This window comes from Alligator mississippiensis, chromosome 5, assembly GCF_030867095.1.
Source record: "Alligator mississippiensis isolate rAllMis1 chromosome 5, rAllMis1, whole genome shotgun sequence".
NCBI classification, from domain to species: domain Eukaryota; kingdom Metazoa; phylum Chordata; order Crocodylia; family Alligatoridae; genus Alligator; species Alligator mississippiensis.
In genome coordinates, this window is record NC_081828.1 from 74,694,242 (window position 1) to 74,710,370 (window position 16,129).

At 51.1% G+C, this 16,129-nt stretch overlaps 1 protein-coding gene across 2 annotated transcripts; it reads left to right on the forward strand.

Moving 5' to 3' along the window:
• Positions 1–1,657: 1,657 nt before the first annotated feature.
• Positions 1,658–7,496, forward strand: LOC109286517 (uncharacterized). 2 transcript variants are annotated; one of them, XR_002094586.2, is made up of 7 exons: positions 1,658–1,747; positions 1,898–2,094; positions 2,490–2,825; positions 4,283–4,447; positions 4,719–4,943; positions 5,431–5,619; positions 6,786–7,496. XR_002094586.2 is itself a non-coding variant. In XM_019500884.2 (6 exons), the coding sequence occupies exons 2-6, from the start codon at positions 1,941–1,943 to the stop codon at positions 6,845–6,847; spliced, it is 942 nt and encodes a 313-aa protein (XP_019356429.1). In that variant the 5' UTR covers positions 1,658–1,747; positions 1,898–1,940; the 3' UTR covers positions 6,848–7,496. The 2 variants fall into 2 exon arrangements, 1 of the variants encoding a protein (XP_019356429.1); XM_019500884.2 differs by lacking the exon at positions 5,431–5,619.
• Positions 7,497–16,129: the final 8,633 nt, after the last annotated feature.

Sequence of the window (16,129 nt, forward strand, 5' to 3'; positions counted from 1 at the left end):
CCAGCCATGTCTTCCACTCTAGAAGCTCCTAGAGCAGGAGGAGGGCTGTAGCTTGCAGAGTTTAAAACCCAGATTAATTAAGTAAATCAATTGCTTCTCCTTTGTGTGATCCACCACAGGACAGCATTTCCTACCTATGGTGGATTTGCTGCTGTAGTGTGAGGGAAGGGAATATAGGGGCTTCATACAGGTGACAACTGAGCCAGGATCCCTGGAGAATGACTTCTGGCTGAAATTGAAATAAACAAACATTATCATTAATAATATCAATAATAATTACAATGGAAATGAAAATAATAAAAGCAGCATTTCCTTGCAGTGGGAAAGCTGGGAGTTTTTCCCCTTTCCTTTTCAAAATGCCATGATTTCTTTTAATAATAAATGCAGGGCTCTCCCGAGAAGGGGAACTTAGGGCTGGGATCTCTTATGCAAGGAGGGGGTATATTTCCTCTGAACTGTGCTCTACTGTCTCCAGGATCTTGGTCTCTGTGGCAAAGCCAGGGTAGAAACACCTTGTTCCCCACAGCTCCTTTCTGCATGGCACTGTGCCCCAGTGGGTGGGCCACAGGTGGGTTCTCAGGACCACGTGGTTTCTTATCTGTGCCAGGGGCTGCTGGGCTCTGACCCTTCCTCCCCTCTCCGTGCCTGTTTCCCTGTGGGCAAAATGGAAGTAACCACAGGGCTGTGGGGTTGCCAAGTACCTTCCCCTCTCCCATCTCATTTAGTGTTACATTAACTGCTCATGAACTACATTAGCATGGAGATGGGACTGCCCAATGCTACCTTATGCCCTTCTAGGCTGTGGCCTTGGGTTTAACATCAGCCACTGGAAAGTAGGAAGCACAGGCTCAAAGCCTGTAACCCTTTAACTCCGCCCTCTTTGAATGATGCCCCAGTAGACTGATCCCAGGCACAGGCTCAGTGGAGGGAGATTTCACACGTGTAGGTACCCATACTCTGTCATACCTGGCTGCTTCTGTGCCCCTTCCTTTTCCTCTGTGTGGTGATCCCTGATCCCATGCTAAGACAGGACTGCTTCATGAGCATGGTTCCACTTAGGAAGCAGTCCTTCATGACCTTAATTCTGCCCACTGCTCCCTGAGTTGCATCTACTCTGGCATTACATTCACCACAGCTCTGGTACACAATACCCACCCCTGTGTCTCAGCCTCCTCAGACTCCTGCCCTGCCTCCCTAATCACCTGGGTCCCCTGATTCAAGGAGCCTATTGGTGGTCTTTTGGCAAAAAATCAGCCTCACCCAATTCCCCAGCCTTTAGTCCCTTCTCCTTGAGTGTCCCCAGGTGTCTGTGAGCCAGCCCCTGTCTGCTGATTGTTACATCTACTCCCCACCCCTGCAGCCTTCCAAACAAACCCTTCAAATTGCTCCTCAACAGCCCTAGGATACCATCAAGCCCTCCTCTGACCACAACTTCCCTTACCTCTCTCCCTGCCACCCACTCCCTCCCCAGGTGAGTCTTCGTGTTCTATGAGCTCACCGTAGGAGGTAGTGCTTCTTGGAACTCCCAGAGGGTGCAGGGGATTGGTTATGGGCCCAACCAATGGGCAGGATTTCTGATTAGGTACTGCTTTAATTGATGGCAAGGCCTCCTCTAATTGGTCCACTTGGGTCCCACCCCCACATGGGGTGAAGTATAAGAAGTCCTGTGGTTATACTGGTTTCTTACTTGGCTGGGAAATACTGCTGGGTGGGGTGCTTGGCTTGGGCTCTCTTTCTGGTGTTGGAGGTGAGTGGGGTCTGGTGGGTTATAGTAGTGGCTAAGGGGAGGCTGGGATTTCTGGGGTTCATCTCCAGCTTGAGAAGAAAAGAGGAGCTTGGACTTCTATTCCAGCTCTGGGAAGTGAGCAAAAACTCCCAGTAAAATTTTTATTTGTAGGTGGGCTGCACATCAGGCCTGGGTGTGACTCTGGCTGACCCCTATGGATGAGGAGGTAATAATCATAGAAACCCCAGTGACATGCTCCAAGCGGGGGGCACCAGCTGAGCAGAAGGACCTTGCTCCTAGTAAGAGACTCTGCAGCTCCCTGGCCCCTCTAGGGCCACCCATGAAGCTGGAGTCCCTGGAGCAGGCAGGTAGTACCTGGCTTAGGGCACTGCTGAGTCTGGGATGTGGGTAGATAATAGAGCAGAAAGCATGCTGGAGTGGAGTGGAGGGTGAGGGGGACAGGGAAATTGGAAGGAGGAGGATTGGGAGAGGCACAGGGATGTTGAGTGGGGAGCTATTGCAGGGGGTGGAAAATGCAGGAGGACCTTGGGGAGGTGGAGGACTAGTATACAGTGGCTTGAGAATTGGGGGCTATGTGGGGGTGAAGGAAGTGGAAGGATGTGGGGTTAGGTTTGTGGCTAATTACGGGAGTAGGGTTTGTGGGGGAGTGGTTCAGGAGGGTCTAGCATCAGCTGGGATAGGCATGCTGGGAATAGGGAGGGGCTGAGGGCACTTTTGGCTCTGAGTCCAGTATCTGCTCCAGGTGTCGGCAGCTCCACGGCCACGTGTCCATGTACACCCTTCCTTAGTGCCCTGGTTCCCATTGTGCGGGAGGCACTGCATGTCTTCTCTGCTGGGCGAGGACTGCCCCAGCTCCTGGAGGCTGTGCAAGCAAGGTCCAACCTAGACCTGGCCCAGCTGGGAGGCACCAGGGAGCCTGAGAGGGCTCTTGTACTGGTCCAGCAACAACCTGGGGTCTGGCTAGAGATGGGCAAGAAAACCACTGCTCAACTATCTGGCCCTGGCCCCAGTGAAGACTGGACTGCTGACCACTGGCACCCAAGGGAGGAGGGACCCATGAAACCAGCTGGCACAGAAGGTAAGAGGCCTTCTCCAGGACTCAGAGCACAGGACTGCAGGGAAGGGGTGAACTCTTCCCTCTGCTATGAGAGGGAAGTGGGGTCTGGTAGACTGGAGCACAGTGGTGACCCATGGGGGTGCATGTACACCCCCAGAGCAGTGGTGCACCCTCTGACAACCAGCGTTCCCTGCTTGGGTGAGGAGTGCCCCCCCTCCCCCCCCGGGCACTGGCTGGTGAGTGGGGGTGCCAGGAGAAGCACCCCTGGCCCTTCTGGGCATACTGCTGGCACTTCAGGTCAATGTGTTTGGCTGTGGGGGGACCCCCCTATGTCACTGACTGGCTGCTGGGGGAGTAAGTGCCCCCCCAATCCCCCCCCCCCTGACTTGCATGAGCAACTAGTGTCTCCCTGGAGCAGGGGGCTGAAAACCCAGATTCCTTGGTTCTGTCACTAGTTTTCATAGTGCAGATGGGAGTGGGATATCTGATTTGTGTCCAGGTTGTCCAAGTCGAGGGCTGCAGCTGGCTCTGAGATCTGTGCTGTCTGTCCATCCCAGGTGTTGCCTCCATTGTACCCCTGGTGCTGGCCATCCTGGCTAGATTCAACAGTGGCTTGAGGCTGAAGAAGCTGCTGGAGCTCTTGAAAAAAGAGCTTGGGGTTGATTTGAAGACTATGGGTCAGTGCCAGGGCCCTGGGGCTGTGCTGGAGCTGCTGGGGAGGATGCCAGGTGTCTGGCTGCAAGCCCCAGAAAGGGGCTTCCAGTGCGTCATTTGGCTCGAGAGATACCAAGAGAACTGGGGCTCTTTCTGTTGTTTGGTTTGGGAGCGTTTTGTTTCAGGTTTTGGGGGGGCTTTTTGAGAAGGGGAGGGGCATGTCTTCGTACTCAACATCTCCCTCCCAGTTGCACCTGGGCAAGGCCAAAGTGCCAGGGGTGGTGGCAGTGGGGCTAGTGGTGATGCTGGGGCTGGCTTCCCCTATTCTTTTCCCAGTAGCCAAGGCTCTTGGAAGGCAGCCTGCCTGTCCTTTCAGAGGTCCTAGCTGCAAGATGCTTTCCTCGGTGCCCAAAGCCACTGCTGGCAACCAGTCGGAGCATGGTCTGAGTAGTGGGACACACCTGAATGCATCAGAACCTGGCCAGCAGCTATGAAGGAAAAGACTGTCCACTACTTGCCTCTGTCATCTGCATCCCAGATGCCTCCTGCCCCTCTCAATGCCATTGGCATGGGCTGTGTACAAATATCTGGGACCTTAGCCTGGCATATCCCAGGGTAAACCTTGCTTCTCTACTAAGTAGACCAAAGCAAAGGAGCTGGGGTACTAAGACACTTCAAGAAGCATTGCCCAGGCTAGATCTTTTCCCCTCAGTTCTACTTTGCCCCAAGCCTCTTGCAGGTCCCATGCCAGGGTCCCATTGTTTCAAATCTCTAGCTGATGTTAAGTGTATTTTTTTTTTTCTTTTGTGTTTTTTCCTGTTCAGAGCTTGTGGGTGATTGCCTGGCATCCTCTAATTGGTGTCCCCCTCTGCCAGCTCTCTGCAGCAGCCAGTCGCTGCCAGCTGAGTGCTCTGAGCACTGCTGCACACCTTCCCAGCAACTGCAGAAACCTGCTCAGTCAAGGAAAAAGAAGTCTTTGCAAGATGAAGGTGGCTAAAGTGCAGGGCTGCTAGTCAGGAACCCAAGTTGTCTTGGCTTCAGGGGTGGTGGGAAGGGAAGACTCTGGGTGAAAGCAGGTGGGGCTGGGTGTCAGGACATCTGGGCTCTATAGTTCTCAGAGGGGAGTAGTATCTGGGTGGGAGCTGTGCGAAGTAAGAGCCAGGAGGCTTGGGTTTTACCCAGCCCAATTTTGAAAAGCCAGAGGGCTGGCTGGGATGTCTGTTGGCTTGTCCTCTTTGATATTTGTACATCTGTCCCCAGCTCTCTCTGCTCTTGCTCCTTTGCTCTGGTGTATCCTGCGCCCCTTCAACCAGGGGTTGAGCCTAAGCAAAATGCTGGAGGTTTTGAAAATGAAGCATGACATGGACTTGGTGGTCCTGAGCCATGAGGCGGGATATGCGGATGTCACCAAGCTACTGGCCCGGGTGCCCGGGCTCTTGCTGCGCAGATCAGGAAAGCAGAAATGTATTGTTATCCTTTCCACAGGTAAGAGCGCAGTGTAGGCAAAATTCCTCCCCTTTCTGAGGTCCCTTCTTCTGTTGGGGGTGGGGATATTTCTTGTCAAAATAACTTTTTTGTCAGCAAGTGAAATGATGCTGGCTTATTTCTCCCCTAATGAGGGGGGTGGTGGGGAAGGTGCACATTATTAATTTTGTTCCTCTATTACTTTCCCAAACATGTTTAGATTGAGCTTGTTTTCAAGCCTTTTCCCCCTTTCCAAGTATTAGGCAGGTCAGAATCTGAAGTGAACATCTTAATTTGGATACAAGTGAAATGCTTGTATGGGGCCATGGCTTCAGAAAGTTACTATGCAGAGAACCTTTTGTTTTTGTTCCAGGCTATAAAATGTAAAGGTGGGGAGTGTTAATAGATGAATTCACTCCTACTAGCAGGGCCTGGGACTCCCCAAATGTCTCATTGGAGTACAAACCTACAATTCCTGATGGCCTACATAGTGCCCTTCTATCAGCAGGTAGTGCCTATCAGGCAGGTGGTATCAAGATCCCATGACAGAGCAATGAATGCAGCTGTGATGGCCCAGGGAGTAGGGTGAGAGAAGACCCTGGCTAGAATCTAACCATGGTATCTGATTGAACCAGCTGTACAGCGAGGAAGAGCTGGGCATCTTGTGTTCAACTGTTGGTCTTACTTCCCAGCAATGGTACTAATCAGCTTTTAAATCGGACTAACTTCTTAGATCCTTGTATATGCTCTTTTTTTTTTTTTTTTTTTTTTTTTTTTTTTTTTCCTCTGGAGGGTTGGCTGAGGAGAGAACTTCTTAGTTCAGTTTGCAGGAATTTTACATAGTTGTCTGCTTGGGGTCTAGGGAAGCAATCAAAAGTGCAGATTTACTCTCCAGCACTTATTTTAGAGATGATTTTTATTTATTTTTATTTTATTTTATTTTTTTAGTCTAATCAGCAAGGAATTCTGCTTTTTGGGGTGGGTGTGTGGTGGGGGGCTTTTTTGTTTTGTTTGTTATTCCTTCTCCCACCTCCCTCACTGTGAAGCTTATCCAGGCCAAATTCTGGCTTCTGCACTTTGTATTCTAGAAAGCACAGTCTTGCCCCTGGCGTCCATTAACAGACACCTTTTTGCCTTCAAAAGGCTCAGCTGTACTCTACTCTCTGGGCTGATGTTATGGTTGTGGAGCTCTGTCCCTCACAGACTTTGTGGTGCTGCAGCACTAACTTCGAATTTTTTAAGTGGTTCTGGACTTGGTTTGACTGTTCATCTTATCTTCAGTAAAGAGCAGTGATATGAGTGGAAAATACAGGTTTAATCTGGGTATTTCAAGTGGGGTTTAGCTTCTCCTGTGCACCTCTATCTGGGTGTGCCTGGAGGTACCCTTAACATGGCTTTTACTCCCACAAACTGCACTTGATCCTCTTTAAACGGGGACTGTCCCAAACTTGCGTGCTCATATGCAGGCTATAATGCTCATTCAGAGATATGTCCCTATCCTTGAAGACCTAGACTTATTCTGTGGGGACTTCAGGGCCTTGTTTTGGTATTTATGACTTCTGAACTGCCCTTACAGATTCCCACTATCCCTCAAATGTATGTTGGGGTGGATTCCTTAAAACTGAACCCGAAAATGTGAAGTCTACTTGTATCCAGGGTTGACTTGTAAAAACAGTAACAGTACAAAGTTAGTCCAATAAGATGCATGCAGTAGTAGGCTCTTATCCTGTATATGGACAATTGTGCACAGTAGTATGTATGACATGGGACAAGCCAGGAGTACATGGGAGAGTTTGGCTACCATGGGGGGGCGGGGATCCCATTCCCACTCAAAACTGTTTTGTCTTTGTTTTTCCCCTGCAGGTATTGTGAACAACTCTTGTGACGGAAGATGCTCCTGCCATCCTGGATCCTGGGCTGGCTGAGAAGCTCCTCAACACTCCGGGTTGGGGGAGGGCATGGTACTAGGGGTTCCCTACTGCATGCAACTTACTGTGAAGAAGGAAGGAATAAAAAAAAAAAAACTTCTCCCCTTTGCTGGCCTTGCATTTAGCCCTGGATCTTGCAGGGAAGGGGGCTTCCCTGGATCATGACATCTGCTTTCTAATAAAAGCAGCTGCTCTCCTCAGCACTGGTGTTACTCCCTTCCCCATTTGACTTTGCTCCCTGGAAGGGGAGTCCTCTCTGACCTGTTCTAAAAATAACCTCCAAACCTGCCTTAAACCTGGCAGTACCCCCTACCCTGCCCCAATCCTAGCTGGTCAGCTTCATTTTTTGTAGCCCCTGGGTGGGTGCCTGAAAGTTAGGGACAGCTGAGATGGCTGTATTTTACAAGGGGGGAGCTGGACACCAGTAGGCTACAGAACCCTGGATCTACTGTTCTAAAGTGATTGGGTTTGTTTGTTTGTTTTTTTTAGTGTTTTCCCACTGCTGGTTGCAGCAGGTGACAGCTTGTAGTGAGTATGGCTTTCTAATGCATTTTGGTTGTTGCTTTTTCTTTCCCTCTCCCTTCTGAGATGAAGGCCACAGGGCTCCAATGTCCTCCAAGCCCTCTTTCTCCTCCTCCTCCTCCTCCTTCCCCCCCCCCCCCCCCCCCAGGGCCTAGGCTGGGCTCCCAATTGGGCAGATCCAATACAACTAAGGTGAAGAGCTCACTGCTGCACTAGAAAAAATATTTCTGTTGTGGTAGAAGGGCACATTGCTTCTTTTTGTTCTTATTAAATGACTAACATAAAGATGAGGAGTCATCCTTCCTGTATATCCCTACTACTTTTAGCCTATGGGGCATGTCCCTGGGCTAGAGAACCCAGGTGTACTGCCTCATTCTCACACTAGATTCCCCGCCCCCCCCCCCCCCCCAGCAGGGGTAGAACCTGTCTCCTGTACCCTCCCTCATCTAACCCACCAGACTCAATTCATGGTATTGTTTTTCCCATGGGGCTCTTATCAGTCTCTCATACTACAACCCCTGTGCATTTCAGGGGGGTAAGCTCCCCTCCCCTCTCACTTTCCACTTCAGGGGAGAAGGCAGAGTCTGGGTTAGGCCTACTTTCCCCACCCCTTCAGAACTGGTTCTTCCAGTCTCTGCAGCTGGGTGCTGTACCATAACCTTGCCATCTTGAGGGTAATTTAGCATAACCAGTTACAGTGGTAGAACCCTCCTGCCACTTCCCTTGGGAGGAAGAAAAGTTTCCTGTTGATTCATATTTAACCCAGGGCTCCCATAGGCCTAATCTGTCCCAAGTCTACTTTGCCCCTGAGTTGGGGGCAGGGAGAGAGACTGGAGCTGAAGAGTTCCTCTCCCATTTCAACCTCCATGTATCAGTTGGTCCTACTAGCTCCAGTGGTGCTGCAGCTCCCAAGGCCTGGGTAGTTCCATCCAGTACCTAGGTCCCAGCTCCAGCCAGCACTTGGCTACAGGAATATGCTCCCCTGCTACTAGCTTACCAGCAAAGGCTGATTTGTTAAACTGGGTATCTCAATAGAATCGCTGGCTCTACAAATCTGTGCCCCATGCCTACTTTACACCAGTGAATTCCTAGTATTTCTAGTTCCTATCAGCTGCCACAGGGATGGGTCATCTCTTCAGTAGTATCAAAACCCAAGTGAGGAAGTCTGGCATGGAGTGCTCCTCCTGCTGATGTCTGTCTGCCTGCCTGCTCCAGTTCAACCCAGTAACAATTGTCATAGCTTGTAATAACACCCATTGCCTGGAGAACAGTCCCCAACAGGGTCTAGTTGAGACCATCATGTCCTCCCAGCTTATACCAGTATGAGCAGGGAATAGTCCCATCAGAATCTAGTCTTGAACTGCATCAGTCCAACCCAGTAACTTCAGTACATCCAAGAAACTCCTGTCAGGCTCCAGCTGAAGTCTTTGGTATGGCATTGGCTTGCCCCAGTAACACGAGTAAAACTGGGCAACATGCCCATCAGCTTCCAGTTTAGATTGGCATGGTGCACCAGTTTGTTTCAGCACCACCAGTGTAACCTGAGTTTAAGTCATCTGCCCCTTCCAGTACCAATAGCAGGACCAGGAGAAACTCTCACCAGAGTCCAGTTAAAACTGTCAGTATGCAACAGTTCACCTCAGCAACTCCAGCATAATGAAACCAAACTCCTTTCAGGTTTCAGTGTAAGACAGGGTTTCTGCACTGGCCCATCCCAACAACAGCAATACAACTGGCTAGAACTCCCAGACTCCAGTTTGAGCTGTGCCCATCCAGCCCAGTAATGCCACTATAACCAGGACAGATGCCAATCAGACTCCAGTTTAGCCAATCAGTATGCAGCATGCATCAGTTCATTCCTGCAACACTGGTGTAATCAGGATGATATACCTGCTGGACTCCAGATTGGCACTCGCCAGTTCATCCCAGTTCACACCAACATAGCTGGGGACACCTCCTTTCCAGATAGTATCTGGTTCCAGAGTAACCCTTGGTAGCTGTGTACGAGAGAGGTCGAGGTGTCTTCTGGCTCCGTTGTCTCCTGGCAGATGCCTCCAGTGCCTGGATCAGTAGTGCCACTGCTTTCCATAGCTGTGTGTGGTTGGCTGCCCCCAGGGCCGTGGCAGAGCCACAGGGCCATGATACAGCTGCCCTTGCAACCGACCCAAAGCCAGGTAGCCAGATGCCCCCGGGGGCTTGTAGCCAGGTGACAGGAAGACAGGGGGCTGGCGCAGGTCCTCACCAGTGTGTGGGGCCCCACGCTGCCGCATCAGTGCCCGGGCTGGTGTGTCCTGGTAGCCCCACTTGGATTTGCCCTGGAGGGAGAAATGGGGGGGTAGCCCCAACCCCCCAAGAGACAGTGAGTTCCTTCCAGCAGCCTCTTCCCTCCTATAAACTCTCCCCCCATTTATGGTCCTGGCATTGGGGAGGGGGAAAGGAGGTGCCCAGAGCCCCCATATAGTTCCTGCTCCCAAGGGTCCCTCCTACTATGTGCCCCCCCTGTATCTCCCCGGGGATCCCCTCTATGATCTCCCCACCTCCATGCATCCCTTCCCCACCCTAGTACCACCTTGACCACTCCAGGGTGCCTTGCCCTGCTCCCCTCACAAGCCTTCTCTCCAGCTCCATTTCTAGTGGCAGGAGCTGCAGAGAAGCCTGTAATTCACAGCCTAACATCAAGGGGATCTCTGGCGCCCAGGACTAGACCTCTCCAGTCCTGCCCCACCCCTCCTCCTAGCACCCCAAAGACCTACATGTGTTGGGGCAGGGACAAGGTGAAAGGGCAATAGGGGAACAGGAAGGAAAGAACTAGGGAGAGAGAGAGAAAAGGAAGGAGAAAGGGGGCAAAAGAGGGGAGAAAAATTGGGGCAAGAAGAGAGCACAAGGAATTGTTTAAGGAAAGAACCTGGGGAGGGCAGGAAGGGGGCTTTCATAACCCCCCTCTTCTCAGGGTGCTCAGGCAGGACACCTGGGCCCATACCCAGCCCAGACTGGTGCATGAGTCAATATTGACGCAGGGTGGGGGTGTTGGGCCAAGGCGGAACAACTTGCAAGGACAAAATCAGTAAGGCAAAAGTGAAAAATGAGCTTTACCTGGTGAGGGAAGTTAAAGACAACAGGTTCTCAGCCTTTTTACACTCAAGGCACCCCTTTGAAAATACCAGATCTTAATTTTCACTCATTTTTTGACTATGGAAAAAGAATACTGCATTTTTTCTGGTGCAAAGAGCTCAGAATGACAAAATAGGCCAGAAGTTTGTTAACACTATGGATTCTTATTTGAAATCATTGGGTTTATCTTGTGAATCGTGTTTGCACACCTAACAGTGCTAACATGGAATGACCTCCCACAACACCCTTGAAAGGCTCTCAAAGCATCTAGAGTGAGCTGAGACTCACTATTCTATAAATTTTTGACTGGAAAACAAAGATCAAGGAAGCTATGAGGCCACCATTAAATACTGAGGGTGAGCTCTTAACAGAAGATGCAAAGCAGGCAGAGTTGCTCAAGAGCTACTTTACCTCAGTCCTCACAAAGAAGGCCGCAACCAGACAGCTAATAAAGATTATCTGGATAAGGACTAGGACAAGTCCAGGGTTGAGAAAAGAAAAATTCAGAGAGCTTTTGCTGGATCTGAATGCATTAGTTATCACAGTCTAATGAACTTCATCCCAGAGTCCTGAAGGAACTGGTAGATGAGATTTCTGAGCCTTTGGTAATAATATTTACAAAATCATAGGAAATAGGTGAGGCACCACCATTGTCCCTCTGACTTACCTGTGGTAGGTTAGGGTGTTATGCACTGTGGTTGTCAGGGCTGACTATAGTTTTACTAATAGGTTAGGCAATGAATGTGTATAGGATGGGTTGGATAGGGAATAATTTGGCATCTAGTAGGGGTTTGGAATAGGCGATCTCTGAAGGCCCCTTGCAGCCCCACTGTTCTACAATTCTATGACTGGAAAAGGGCTGGCAATACCCCTTTTTTAAAAAGGGGGACCTGGGGAATTATAGACCAGTTAGCCTCACCTCAGTGAATGGGAAGTTACTGGAACATATTATAAGGAAGTCCATTTTCAAGGAAATGGAGAAGGAAAGGCTGATCACAAGCAACCAACATGGATTTATTAAGAACAAATTGTGCCAAACAAACTTGATCTTCTTTGATAAAATAACTAGCTGGGTGGAGGGAGGGAATGCATTGGATATAGGATAGCTGGACTTCTATAAGACTTTTTATGAGTCTCACATGGCCTTCTCATAAGCAAATTGCAGAAATGTGGGCTAGACAAAGTTACCGAAAGATAGGTAGACAACTGGCTCAATTGCCACAAACCAAAAGGTATATAAATGGATTTATACTGGAATGGCAGAACACTGAGTGGAGTTCCACGGGGGTCTTCCTGGGCCTGGAGCCGTTCAACGTGTTTACAGATTTATTATTTGGATAATGGAATAGAGAGCTTCTTGAACAAATTTGCAGATGACATGAAACTGGAAATGATTATGAGCATACTGGTGGACAGAAGTGTGTTGATACCTTTAAGAGTGGTATGTATAAGTTGTTACATTTGAATGGGGGAGAGAGGAGGGAACCCCATGGAACAGCAGAGGGGGAGGCTAAGAGGCTCTCTGAATGAACAAGCTTTATTGTTCAGTAAGTTTAACTCCTTGGTCTTTTGAGAACACAAGAAGAGCAATTCAAAAGGATTCTGATTCTGAGTGGAAAGCTGAGATAAACCCAACAGGCTGAAGTGCAATACTGAGAAATGCAAAGTGCTATATATACACCTTGAGAAGAATAACCAATAATACAAATACAAGATGGGTGGATGGTGGCATTAGGGAGAAGGAGCTGTGAGTCCTGGTGGATCACAGACTCAACATGCATCTGCAGTGTGGTACAGCTGCACAAAAGGCTAAATGTGGTTTTGGGCTGCATCAACAGGAGTGTTCAGTTCAAGACAAGGTGATTGTGCCTATTCACTCAGCACTGGTTAGGCCTCATCTAGACTGTTGTGTGCAGTTTTGGGCTCGATGTTTTCAAAAGGACATAGAGAAAAGTTAGAGGGGATCCAGGGGTGGGTGACAAAATGCTAAAGAACTTGGAAGGCAAGCCATATGAGGAGAAGTGGAAAGAAATCGGCACATTCAGCTTGCAGAAAAGGTGCCTCAGAGGGTGGACATGATAGCAGTCTTCAAATATCTGAAAAGCTGCCATAAAAAAAAGGAAAACACCGTTTTTTCTGTTGCTGAAAAGAGCAGGAAAAGGACCAATGTCTTGAAGTTGCAGCAAAAGAAGTTTAAATTTGATCAACTGGATATCAGGATAAACTCCTTCACTGTTAGAACAGCGAGGCAGGGGAACACACTGCTTGCAGAAGTTGTGGACTCTCCATCCTTAGCAGTTTTCAAGAACAGATTGGACAAGCTTTGATCAGAGATGATCTAGGAGTATCTGTGCCTGGCGTGGCATGTAAAAAGCAACAGAATGATTGCTGGGAGATAACAAGAAGAGTTTTGTAGCTTAAAGAAGGTGGATAAAGCAGATGACCATGGTCGGCAGCAAAAGAATGAAGCAGATCTCCACCCCTGGCTTAATTATGAAAGGAGATCTACGCAGCTGGAATAACTCTGTGGAGGAGATGGAGAAAGGTGTGTTCTGGCTGTCTAGTTAGTTAGAGGTTTTTTTTCACTTTCCTCAGAAGCATTGGGTGTTGGCTGCAGCCAGGGCTGGGGACTTTGACTGGAGTACGCCAGTGCTCCTGCTAGAACTAAAACCCTGAGGAGTTTCTGGTTAGAGGGTCTTGCCCCTCCACTCAGGGTCATATCAATCACCATGTTTGGGGTCAGGAAGGAATTTTACCCCATGGTCAGACTGGTACAGACTATGGGAGGGTTTAGCCTTCCTTGTAGCAAGGGTCTGGCCCTCTTCCTTGGATCTCCCCAGAGCATTTTAGCAGACCTTGCAGCAGGAGAACTGTGACTGTTATTGTCCCCCAGCTTCACCTGTGGCAGGTTAGGGTGCTTCAAGAGTCTTTGAGCAATATGCCTTGTAGTTGTGCGACAGAGTTGATTATGTAGTTTTAGGAATAGGTTACATAAGAATTTGTATGGAACAGTTTGGATAACAACGATCCTGCCTCAAGGAGGAAGTTGAACTGGATGACCTCTGGAGGTCCCTTCCAGCCCTACTTTTCTATGATTCAAAGGTGAGGTGGGGATGCCCAGGTCACACCCCCTCACCAGGGCTTGGGACACATAGACGGCCCTCCTCTCCCCTGTCAAGATAGCCATCAAGTCCCAGCGTTACCCAATTGTTACCTATCCCTACACCTTCGCCTTCTCACCAGTTTGCTAGGAATGCCTAGCCCTCTGTTCCCCAGCCAGGCCTTGGGTTACGGGTGGGGGGGAGGACCCCAGCCCCTCCACCCATTCCCAGACTGCTCTACCTGGCCTTGGAGTACAGGAGGACCCCAATCTCTTGCCTCAGTCTCCCCATCCAGGAAACCCTGGTCTTTATCCCACCCCACCCCTCCTTAGGGGCTGGGAGCCACAGAGCAGCCAACTTGCCTTGGCTCCTCTCCTGGCTCTGTGCTGGTATGCCAGGAATCCCCAGCTCTGCCCTATCAGGCCTCAAGGTGTCAGGGGACCTCAGTCCTAGCCCCCATTCTCCCACCACCCAGGGCACTGATTTCCCCTGCTATCCCTGGGCACAGCAGACTCACCTGGGCATCATCCCCCAGCTCAGTGCCATGCTGGCCAGAGTCAGTACTGGAGCCTGAGAGCTGCGAGAGCCGGCTTAGGTCCCACAGCGACTTGGTGGGCCTCTGCCCTGTGGCACGGGTAGCTACCAGCCGGGCCCGCTGGACACTGCGGTGGATGTCACTCAGGGCAGCATGCCCCCTAGGAGCCTCCATGGGGCGCCGGGGTGGTGTCACAGCTGTGGCCTCAGGCAAGTTGATGGGGGAGGGACCATCAGCAGCCATGGCCCGTGTGGCCCTCACTACTGCCCAGTCGCCAGCTCGGCTCTTGGCCACAGGCTGGGGGGCCACAGAGCGGCGCTCAGCCACATGGTGGGCCCCCGGGGAGAGGTGGACGCCAGCCAGGGTGCTGAGGAAGGGAGCCACCTGGGATGCAGGTCCCCCATTGGCATGGCCATGGGCGGGAGGGCTGGCATGGGCAGTGGATGGCGCGGGAGGTCGCAGTGGGTGCGAGGCAGCGTAGAGGGTGCGGAACTCCTGGTCGAAGGCCCCAGCCACATCGCCCGTCAGCAACATCACCAGCTGGCGGTGCAGGCGGGCATCAGTCCATGTGAAGCTGTTGGGGAGGGGAGAGAGTGGGGGTAGTTATGGGGTGGAAAGGACAGTGGGATGGGGCAGCAAAGCATGAGGTGGGGTGGATGCAGTTGAGGGGCAGAGGAGGGGAGCAGAGGAGAGTGGGGTTGGGAGAGGGAAGGCAAGAGGAATGGGATAGCAGTGCGGGGGAGAAGAGAGGGGGCAGTGGATATAACAAGGTAAGGGAAAGCAGAATGGAGTGGGGAAGTCAGGCAGTGGGGGGGAGGAGGAGAGGATGAGAATAAAAAAAACTCATGAAATTTAGAAGTGGAAACCATGAAAATCCTCTCACCCCCAACATAGCTGGAAACATTTTGTTCTCTGGGGGGAGGGGGCATTCCCCCCACCCCCAACAAGCAGCTGCCTGCATCTGCTTATGGGAAGGGTGGCATCTAGACACTGTACCCCTCCCAAGCATCCCCCTGCCCATTCTCCCCAGCAGCTGGAGGCAAACAGACACAGCAGGTGCCACACACTGGTCAGGGGTTACACAGGGGCCCTTACCCAGAGCTGACACTACCAAACCCTAGCACAGAAAGGGAGGTTGTGTCTGCCCACTATTGCTGGTGGAGGAGGGGTAGATGTCATGAGGCAGACTGGAATTGCCCCAGATGCCAGGTTCAGAAGCACCCACTGCCATCTCAGATCTCCTGCTGCAGCAGTGCAAAGCCAGCCTGTGCCCCACAAGCTGAGGCCCTGAGCTGCAGGCAAGAGATGCACATTCCCAAAGCAAGTGGCTGGTGGAGATGACACATAGGAAGAATCTAAAACATTGTCCCTTCCCTGAGTACCCCCTCCCACAACTGGGGTCAAACAGACACAGCAGGTGCCATGCATAGCCCAAGGGTCTCACACGAGGCCCAGCTTGCCCAAGCAATGAGATGTGGTTGCCTCTGGGATGGGGAACACATCAGAGGCTGGCTGGTTTTACTGGGACTTCCACACCCAATATGCAAGCTTCGCCCAGGACATCTGGGTTCTCAACCCAGCATACAATACCCTCTGCTCACTCCCCTTCCAGCCTTGATGCTGGATTCATCCCCAGGACACCTGGGTCCTACTCCTGGTTTGCAAATGCCTGCCACTCCTCCTTCCCCCACCAAGACTCTGAAAGTACCTCCAAGATGCCTCAGTCCTACCCCCAGTTTGCAATTCCCATTGTGGCCCCATCTCCCCTCCCAAACTAAACTTCAAGACACCGTTGATCTAAGCCCAGTTTGCAATCTCTTCTACTTCCTGTCTTCCTCATTTCCCCCAGCACCTTGGACTCCCCCACATGACCCCTGGGCATGGGCGACTGGTGCCACTGTAGCCGGGGGGGGGGGACATGCCCCCCCCCAGCAACCAATTTCGCTGACCGGGGGGGGCGTGCCGTGGCCGATCTCACCAATGCGGGGTAGGGCTCCTCCCCCGGCCGAT

Excerpts from the sequence above, each read along its gene's own strand:
- LOC109286517 (XM_019500884.2), top strand. The coding sequence starts at position 1,941 with ATGGATGAGGAGGTAATAATCATAGAAACCCCAGTGACATGCTCCAAG. Across the intron at positions 2,095-2,489 it reads GGAGTCCCTGGAGCAGGCAG|GTGTCGGCAGCTCCACGGCC; the intron begins GTAGTACCTGGC and ends TATCTGCTCCAG. Across the intron at positions 2,826-4,282 it reads GAAACCAGCTGGCACAGAAG|AGCTTGTGGGTGATTGCCTG; the intron begins GTAAGAGGCCTT and ends TTTCCTGTTCAG.